This window comes from Sphaeramia orbicularis, chromosome 22 (genome assembly GCF_902148855.1).
Source record: "Sphaeramia orbicularis chromosome 22, fSphaOr1.1, whole genome shotgun sequence".
NCBI classification, from domain to species: domain Eukaryota; kingdom Metazoa; phylum Chordata; class Actinopteri; order Kurtiformes; family Apogonidae; genus Sphaeramia; species Sphaeramia orbicularis.
Window position 1 is genome coordinate 8,601,256 of NC_043978.1, and position 10,795 is coordinate 8,612,050.

Here is a 10,795-nt window from a genome sequence, read left to right on the forward strand (position 1 = left end):
TCAGATGAATTACTTGTCCTAAACTGTTTTACCCAAGTAGCAGATACATGATCAGTTGTGTTTGTCAGCCATTATTCATTTCACTACGACAACAAAAGTACTTGAACGCAACACAAATGTAAATGAAATTCACAAGTGGAAAGCATCATCTTCTTGATTACACCTGAAAGCAGCATTAAGCTAGGGTTTAAGTCAGTGAGCACACAGCCCCCCCGGTGGCCTCTCCTGGATCTGGTGGATGCTCAGGGCCGTCTAACACATGGGCCTGATGGGCACTCACCTGCACCCCGCCCCCCCCAAATAGGGGCCTTATGCTAAATCTATGTATGTTAACCCTTCAATGCCCCCTTATATCATATATGATACATCCCCATCAAAGGCCTATAGGTACTTCTTTAATTGCTAATTTATGTTCTTTTCTACTTTTTTTTCCAATTATTTTTAATTTTTTTTTTTTTTTTTTTTGTACTCAAATTTTTCCATTATTTTATATAGATTTGTTTCATTTTGTATTATAATTTATCAGTCTCTTTTTTTTCTTTTTTTTTTAAACAGATTTTAAAATTTTTTTGTAGTAGAATTTGTACAGAAAAATAATTTTTATCAATTTGAAATCTGTATTCCCGACTATTGAAATGTCACTCAGTGATCATGTGCATGATGGTGACCAACTGTACAGGTGAATGTTCTTTTTCAAGACTGAAACTTATAAAAATCAGCTTCATAAACAACGGGGCAGCATGAATTGGACTGACTTTCACTTATGGTCACCGGTCCTGGAGACCAGTGACTTCCAGCCATAATAATAATAATACTAATTCCTGTGAGTAGTTGTGGTAGGGGCCCCAGTACCCTGCCTTGCCCAGGGGCCCATAATGTTGTTAATACGGCCCTGCGGATGTGGATGCATTTATGTACATTTAGTGGAAGAATCAAAGATTAAAGCGCCGTTTCCTCCTCCAGTCGACGTGTTTATGTGCAGAAAAGGAATCGGACGTCCACATTTATTTTCACCGTCAGACGATCCGTGGTCAGATTGTTTGAAATGTCCAAGTGTCGGGTGTTTTGTGGAGTTCAGAGGTCTGTTCCTGAAAAGAACGACTTCCTGCTGGAAAAGGCTCTTTAAAGCTCCCAACCTCTGCTTCCTTCACTTCCTCCGTTTTCTGCACTTTGTGACCCTTTTCTGCAGTTTTTCCATCGTCATCTAAGCTTCACAACATGTGAGTCTCAGATGATAAATATCAGTGATGTGTTCACTGACGCTCAGACCTGCTTTACAGTGAAAAACACAGCGTTCTATTTTAGACTCGATCACAGATGCATGTTCACTTCAAATCCTGCACATGATCGTATTCTGTTAGTTTCAGATCCTTTCTACATCTCAGAGCCAATAGTTGATTTATTATTTTATAACAAGGGTTCGTGGTCAGAACCGGACCTCCAAAGGGTCCGATCAGACCCGTGGATGAATTATACTGAAGATTTTAACAATCACTGATGTTAAAATGATGTTAGTTCAGGTTCCACAAACAGACCAATATGATCTAAAGTTGGTCAGATCAGTAAATACTATCACAATAACCTTTGTTTTAGTGCAATAAAGTCAAATTACATGAAATGTTTACATTTATAAACTATCCTTTAAAAAAATGAACCAACTGAACAACCTGAAATGTCTTAAGAGAAATAAGTCCATTTTAACATAATTTTGTAGATTTTTTTTTGCTAATTTTTGTGCATGTTTTGTTCTTATTACTGTTTATTTTGTTCATATATGTTAATTTTTTTGTTTTTTGCTCGTTTATTTCTGTTCATTCTGTTTTATCATATTTCTCAAAGTTTTATTTTACTGGTCCAGCCTGTTTTAGATCATACTGGGCTGTGAATAAACGTGAAGAAATATGAAAAACCTGAAATGTCGTAAGTGTAATTTTACTAGTATTCTGCCTGTTATTAAATGTTTTGTGTGTTTGTAGATCCACTGTGATCTGTAAGTGATAATGTACATGTGTAAATGATAAACTGAGGCAGAATATTAGTAAAATTACACTTATTTTTCTTAATTAATTTCATGTTGTTAATTTTTTTTAAGGATAGTTTGGAAATGTAAACATTTTCCTTAATGTGATTTATTCTTTTACTCTAACAGGGGTGTCAAACTCATTTTAGTTCAGTTCCACATTCAGCTAAATTTGATCTGCAGTGGGCCGAACCAGTAAAATAATAACAGAATAATAATAGTAATATATAAATAATGTCAACTCCAAACTTTTCTCTATGTTTTAGAGTGAAAAAGTAAATTTACATTATGAAGATGTTTGCCTCTACAAACTATCCTTTCAAACAATGTGAATAACATGAACAAACTGAAACAAATAAGTGTAATTTTAACAATATTCTGCCTCAGTTTATCATTTCCACATGTACATTATAACTTACAGATCACAGTGGATCTACAAATACACAAAACATTTAGGAACAGGTGGAATATTATTAAAATTGTACTTACTTCTCTTAAGACATTTCAGGTTGTTCATATTTGTTCAGGTTATTCACATTCTTTGCAAAATTAAACTTTGTTTTAATGTAAATACATGAAAATGTTTACATTTACGTAGAGAAAATTTGGAGTTGTTAGTATTTATATGTTATTATGATAGTATTTTACTGGTCCTGCCCACTGGAGATTGAATTGGTCTGAATGTGGAACCTGAAATGAAAGGATTGTTCATATCTTAGTGTAATTGTTGCATTTCACAGCTTCATACCAAGGGCCAGACTGGGCCCTTTAGCGGGCCGGATTTGGTCCCCAGGCCACATGTTTGACACCTGTACGCTAAAATATGGTTAAAGGTTTGTAGTTGTCGTTATTTATAGGTTATTCTGTTATTATTTTACTGGTTCTGATCCACTTTACATCATATTGATCTGAATGTGAAACCTGAGGTAACATGAGTTGGACGTTCCTGTTCAAACCAGCTCTCACATTTGGGTGAATTTCATTTAATAAATAACCGACAGCATCAATGTAAACAGTGACTTTTCATGAGAATCATCAAAAATCATCAGTGCATAAATGAAACACTGACGCGTCCGCCTGCACCTGAACGTACCATAGAAGCACAGAACACGTGCAGGAGTAAATCAAACAGCAGCTCATAGTAAATACCTGCGCCGTCATGTGACTTCCTGTGTTTGTTAGCGTGTTGGCGAGGACATGCGTGTCCCCGTGAGCTCAGGTCCAGCTGTTTGTGCGTCCTCTGTGTGTGAGCCGTGGATTACTGATGCTGATGTATGCTGGCCCCCGGCCCTCACACAGTCAATAACCTCACCTCCTGCCTCGCTGCCCCTCCTTTCCTTCCTCCACTTCCCATCATGCTCTGGGGCGGGTCTGCGGGACTCGGACCCATCCATCAGCGGCTCCGTATGTTAATATGTGAACCGGCGCCGCTCCGTCTCCTGCATGTGTTTGTCTTAAAATATGAGAAAACACTTTACAAACAGCTGAGGTCGCAGAGGCCGGTCCCTTGCTGCAGCCGTTTTTCCCATCAGGCCTTTCAGCGATTTATGGCTGAGCCGCGGCGTGTCCATCTGTCTGTCCATGACTCAGGAACGTGATATTCCACCCACGCCTTCGCAGATCGTCTTTAACCTCTGGCACAAATGGTCAGTTGGACCCGAGGGCGAACAGATCAGAATATGGAGATTAAAGGTCAAAGGTCAAGTTTACTGTGACCTCATTAAACATGTTTTTCAGAATCAGAACACTTTATCAATCCCTGGGGAAATTGTTGTGTTACAGTTGCTCCATTCAGGTGTAATAAAAACTAGCCAGAAAGCACCCCCGCCCCCCCCCCCCCCCCCCCAAAATGATTGATTCTCGTGAAAAGTCACTGTTTACGTTGATGCTGTCGGTTATTTATTAAATGAAATTCACCCAAATGTGAGACCTGGTTGAATTTATAGAACTGGAACATCAAACTCATGTTACTTCAGGTTCCACATTCAGATCGATATGATGTAAAGTGCCCTGCGATGAACTGGCGACTTGACAAGGGTGTACCCTGCCTTCGCCCCTATGTAGCTGGGATAGGCTCCAAGCGACCCCTGTGACCCTAGTGAGGATAAAGCGGGTTCAGAAAATGAATGAATGAATGATGTAAAGTGGATCAGACCAGTAAAATAATAACAGAACAACCTATAAATAACGACAACTACAAACCTTTAGCTATGTTTTAGAGTAAAAGAGTAAAATCACATTAAAGAACATGTTTATATTTACAATCTATCCTTTAAAAAATATGAACAACATGAAGAACCTGAAATTTATTAAGAAAAATAAGTGTCATTTTACTAATATTCTGCCTCAGTTAATCATTTACACATGTACGTTATAACTCACAGACCACAGTGGATCTACAAATAGACAAAACCTTTAATAACGGGCAGAGTATCAGTAAAATTACACTTAAGACATTTCAGGTTTTTCATATTTGTTCACGTTTATTCACAGCCCAATATGATCTCAAACAGGCTGGACCAGTAAAATAAAAATAAAAATTTGAGAAATATGATAAAACAGAATGAACAGAAATAAACAAAAAATATCTTAACAAATATGAACAAAGTAAACAGTAATAAAAACAAACCACCAACCCTTCGGTTATTGACCTGCTCTACCATCTGCGCCATGGCTTCCCCAAATTAATATATACAGGGTGGGGAAGCAAAATTTACAATGAACATTTAGTTGTTTTTCCTCAGCAGGCACTACATCAATTGTTTTGAAACCAAACATATATTGATGTCATAATCATACCTAACACTATTATCCATACCTTTTCAGAAACTTTTGCCCATATGAGTAATCAGGAAAGCAAACGTCAAAGAGTGTGTGATTTGCTGAATGCACTCGTCACACCAAAGGAGATTTCAAAAATAGTTGGAGTGTCCATAAAGACTGTTTATAATGGAAAGAAGAGAATGACTATGAGCAAAACTATTACGAGAAAGTCTGGAAGATACTATTAAAGAAGAATGGGAGAAGTTGTCACCCGAATATTTGAGGAACACTTGCGCAAGTTTCAGGAAGTGTGTGAAGGCAGTTATTGAGAAAGAAGGAGGACACATAGAATAAAAACATTTTCTATGATTTACATTTTCTTGTGGCAAATAAATTCTCATGACTTTCAATAAACTAATTGGTCATACACTGTCTTTCAATCCCTGCCTCAAAATATTGTAAATTTTGCTTCCCCACCCTGTGTATATATGCAGGGTGTGATTGGTTGGAGGGTGAGCATCCCCCCCTTCTGGTTTTTATATCCCTACTTCTGCTCAATGAATTTCATCCTCGGGGGTGGGGGGGTGTCAACCAACCTGCTGTAAATCCCACCATGAGTGTCAGTTTTTCTTCCTCCTATTTCCTTCATTACTGACACTAATGTTCACCTGAACCCAACTGTCACAGTCTCCGAATTCGCAAACATCCACATTCATTCCCCTCACCATAAAGAGAGAGGAGGGTGTGTGTGTGTGTGTGTGTGTGTGTGTGTGTGTGTGTGTGAAGGTGAACGTGACAAGTTCATGGGGCCCAGCATTTGTGGGGGCGCCATAGAGCAGTGGAGGGGGTCCAGTGGATACAGGTTAGAAGGTGTGAACATTTCATGTAAGATCCGCTGAATAACAGAGGAATAGAACCAGGAGTTGGACGATGAAAGGTTAAGTTTAGGGCTGTGTGTCGGCAAGAATCTGGCGATACGATACAAATCACAATACTAGGATCACGATACAGTATATCACGATATATCATGATACTGTTAAAAAGGCAATTTTTTTGTTTGTTTCTTTTTTAAAATGATTATTTCCTGGAAGAATTGAGTTACACCAGAAATCTGCACAAATACTAAACACATTTTTATTTGATCCCAACAGAATCTAATGTTATATCACAAAATGTTCCTGTGTTCAAACTGAAATTCTGTTTTACAGACAGTACAGTTTAAGATGTATAATGTTAAAATAATAATAAATAAGATATAAAAAATAAAGAAAACCAAAAAACAAAAATGAATCTCCACAATATCTGCATTTGAATAAATCCCTAAAAATATTGATACAGTATTGTGAAATGAAATATATATTGCAGAACCAATTTTCTAACACCCCTAGTTAAGTTTCGCTGTTGTTTCACGCCAGCGTCAGTTACGTTAGTTATGAACTGCACCCCCCCCACACACACACACACACACTTACACACTCACACACCGCTGCGACCAAAGGAAGAAAAAAAAAACCCATCCACCCCTCTGTTTTTTTTGACAAATCGCACCCTGTTTAAATGTATGCATATATTCAGTATATAAATAAAATATGAATAAAGCTGAAACTTTGTCGTGTGTTGTGGTCGTCAGGTTCACGCCTACATCATCAGTTACCTGAAGAAGGAGATGCCGTCTCTGTTTGGACGAGAGAAGAAGAAGGAGGAGCTTATCATGAACCTGCCTGAGATCTACGCCCACCTGCAGAGGGAACACCACATCAGCCCCGGAGACTTTCCCAACGTCGCCAAGATGCAGGTAAAGACACGCCCCCCTGGGGTGGGGGGGTGACGGGGGAGCAAGGTTATTATTGTTAACGAAGAATAATGAAATGACGAAAACTAGAATTGTAAAAACATTTTCGTTGAAAATGAAATACATAACAACTATAATTAAAAGAAAAAAACGATAACTAACTGAAACTGTATTGTGTGTTTACAAAACTAACTAAAACAGACAAAAATTATGGATAAAATTCCCTTCGTTTTCATCTTTGTCAATGTTGGATTGATATGAAAGCGATTTATTTTGCTCAAGCAATTTTAGCTAGTGGCACCATACGACACTTGACGGTCCGTCACTTGTGGTCACTTGTGGTAGAGAAAAAAAGTCAAAACTAAATAAAACTAAACTAGAATGAAAATCCCAAACTAATAGAACCTTGCGGGGGAGGCCTGTTTCCTTTAGTTTCTTTATTTATTTCATTCATGAAAATAAAAGATCGTGTCTCCAACCGGACCAGAGTGGACATGAACAGTAACTCCAGTGGATCATCTCCACATGTTTCCATCAGTTCTACCCAGAGCTGACGCTGTCGCTCTGATGTTCATGTCCTGTTGTTCATGTTCAGGCTGTTTTTCCAGATCGCAGCAGATGAACTGACTTTAGGCCCAGTTTTTCCTCCAGTGACTGAGTCCTTGTGGACTCGAGCTCCGTCTGCAGGTGTGTTTGGGGTTCTTCCAGTCCCCGCTGATGTCGTCCACTCGGACACTGTGTTCCCGCTCAGGGGTCAGAGGTCGCGGAGGACGGCGCGTCCAGCTGCAGATCGCTGTTGTCGTCCTCGCATCCAGATGTTGTTTCTCAGGCTGATCTCATGTCAGTTTAGTGTTCAAATGACATTCAGATGAATTCAGAAGGTTTTAGAAAATCAGAACACCATGTGAGGTTTAACAGACACGAAGAAGAAAATAAAGTAAAAAATAAAAAATAAAACAGTCTGAGATGAATGAGACGGAAAAAAAAATACTGATGGAAAAGACTAGAAATGAAGCTGTGACGGTTCAACAGACTGTCCAGTGTTTACAGAATGAAACTGGACTAAAACTGGACCAAAACTGAGCTAAAACTGGACTAAAACTGTGCTAAAAGTGGACCAAAACTGGACTAAAACTGAGCTAAAAGTGGACTAAAACTGAGCTAAAAGTGGACCAAAACTGAGCTAAAACTGGACTAAAACTGAGCTAAAACTGGACTAAAACTGAGCTAAAAGTGGACCAAAACTGAGCTAAAACTGGACCAAAACTGAGCTAAAACTGGACCAAAACTGAGCTAAAACTGAGCTAAAACTGGTCTAAAACTGAGCTAAAAGTGGACCAAAACTGAGCTAAAAGTGGGCATAAACTGGACCAAAACTGAGCTAAAACTGGACTAAAACTGAGCTAAAAGTGGACCAAAACTGAGCTAAAAGTGGACCAAAACTGAGCTAAAACTGGACCAAAACTGAGCTAAAACTGGACTAAAACTGAGCTAAAACTGGGCTTAAACTGGATTAAAACTGAGCTAAAACTGGACTAAAACTGAGCTAAAAGTGGACCAAAACTGAGCTAAAACTGGACTAAAACTGTGCTAAAAGTGGACCAAAACTGGACTAAAACTGAGCTAAAACTGGACTAAAACTGAGCTAAAAGTGGACCAAAACTGAGCTAAAACTGGACTAAAACTGAGCTAAAACTGGACTAAAACTGAGCTAAAAGTGGACCAAAACTGAGCTAAAACTGGACCAAAACTGAGCTAAAACTGGACCAAAACTGAGCTAAAACTGAACTAAAACTGAGCTAAAACTGGTCTAAAACTGAGCTAAAAGTGGACCAAAACTGAGCTAAAAGTGGGCTTAAACTGGACCAAAACTGAGCTAAAACTGGACTAAAACTGAGCTAAAAGTGGACCAAAACTGAGCTAAAACTGGACCAAAACTGAGCTAAAACTGGACTAAAACTGAACGAAAACTGGGCTTAAACTGGATTAAAACTGAGCTAAAACTGGACTAAAACTGAGCTAAAAGTGGACCAAAACTGAGCTAAAAGTGAGCTAAAAGTGGACCAAAACTGAGCTAAAACTGAGCTAAAACTGGGCTTAAACTGGACTAAAACTGGACCAAAACTGGACTAAAACTGAGCTAAAACTGGACCAATACTGGGCAGAAGGTCGACCAAAACTGGACTAAAAGCAGACCAAATACTGGGGACAGATTTGATCAGACCTTTATATTCTCTTCTGATCCAGTTTCTGTTTGTGTCATTTTGGACCTGGTTCTGTTCTGATCCGGTTTATGTCATTTTGGACCCGGTTCTGTTCTGATCTGGTCTCTTTTTGTGTCCTTTCGGACCCGGTTCTGCTCTGATTCAGTTTCTGTTTGTGTCCTTTTGGACCCTGTTCTGTTCTGATCCGGTCTCTGTTGGACCCTGTTCTGTTCTGTTCTGATCCGGTCTCTGTTGGACCTGGTTCTGTTCTGATCCAGTTTCTATTCTCTTCCAGGACCAGCTCCAACATTACGACTTCAGTAAGTTTCCGTCTTTGAAGATGAAGCTCATCGAGTCCGTGGATAAGATGTTGGCGTCAAAGATCGCCGTTCTCATGGCGATGATCCGGGAGGAGGAGTCCAAGCAGCCCCCGGCCATGGTATCGGGCGGAGCCTTCGAGGGCTCCGAGGACGGCCCCTTCGGGCGGGGTTACGGCGAGGGCATCAGCGCCGGCGCCGACGCCGAGGACTGGATCGTGAGCCGGGACAAACACCGCTACGACGAGATCTTCTACACGCTAATGCCCGTCAACGGGAAGATCAGCGGCGTCAACGCCAAGAAGGAGATGACCAAGTCCCGTCTGCCCAACACCGTCCTGGGGAAGATCTGGAGACTGGCCGACTGCGACAAGGACGGCATGTTGGACGACGAGGAGTTCGCCCTGGCACAGCATCTGATCAAGGTCAAACTGGAGGGATACGAGCTGCCCCTGGACCTGCCCGAGCACCTGGTGCCCCCCACCCACCGCAAGGACCCCACAGCAGACACCCTGTACAACCACCACGAGGACTAGGACCAGGACCAGGACCAGGACCTGGACCTGGACCAGGACTCAGAACCACAGACTCATAAGACAGGAACCAGCAGCAAACGAACTGCAACCTGAGGTCAGAGGTCAAAGGTCACAACAGAGAGGAGGAGAAACCGCTGGTAGATCCAAGACAAAGCATCAAACAAACAAACAAACAAATGAACACATAAACAAACACATAAACAACACATCTAAACAACCACACTGATAAACAAACACAAATTTTAAACACATTTAATGGGAGAAATAAGGAGGAAGATTTGTTTAAAAGAGAATTAGAACCAGACTTAAAAAAAATAAATAAATTAGAGGAAAAAACAAAATAAATAGAAATATTATTTATTAAATATATAATAATTAGAAAATATATTAGAATGTGGAGACTCAAGTGTAAAAGTGCACCACATTCATTCCTTCCATTTCATCTTCATTGTTTGTTTTCAACTTTCATGTTTCCTCCACATTTCAACTGAATTCAACATTTCACAACTTCAGCTGAAATTAAAACCACATGAGGATGAAGTGGGACATGTTTTTTTTAACCTTATCCTCAACATTTCAACTTTGTCCTCCTCATTTAACTTTCATGAAACAGTTCAAATAAAGTTGAGTTCAATGACTTTTGAGAATAAATGAGTTGTACTTTTTGATGTGTTTTCAGAAATGAATTTTCAACTTTATTTGCTCATTTTCTCCACATGATTCCATGACGTTTCATCGGATCTTGTCTTTTTTGTCTCTAAATTCATCTGAACTCCAGCTCGTGTTCCTGTTTTCATTTAGTTCAGACTCATTTTATTTCCTTTTGAAGAATAAAACATCATTTGTTGCTGTAACGTCGGCCTCGTATTTGACTTTTAATCCTGTTTCTTCTAAATCTTCTACTTGTTCTAACATCGTTTCTTCATCATTATCTCCTATTTGACCTTTTCTTGGACTAAACTGTCTCTGTCTCCTTTAACATGAGGTTGAATCAAAGTATTAGATTTATTTAAAAACCTGAGAAAAACCATCAATAATCAGTGGATTTAGATTAGTTTAGTAGACAATTAGACATTTTGTGTTTTTTTTCTTCTTTTTTCTTTCTTGTCCTCCCCCTTGTCCTCCTTGATGTCATCCTCTTCCTCCACTTTCTTCTTCTCCTT

The 10,795-nt window shown here is 39.5% G+C and overlaps 1 protein-coding gene across 1 annotated transcript in view; it reads left to right on the forward strand.

The window, feature by feature from the left end:
- The window catches only part of ehd4 (EH-domain containing 4), a 48,647-nt gene extending 38,151 nt beyond the window's left edge, over positions 1–10,496 (forward strand). Inside the window, 2 exon segments of the mRNA XM_030127100.1 lie at positions 6,414–6,578; positions 9,075–10,496. Of these exon segments, the coding sequence (XP_029982960.1) occupies positions 6,414–6,578; positions 9,075–9,632 (723 nt within the window). The 3' untranslated portion in view covers positions 9,633–10,496.
- Positions 10,497–10,795: the final 299 nt, after the last annotated feature.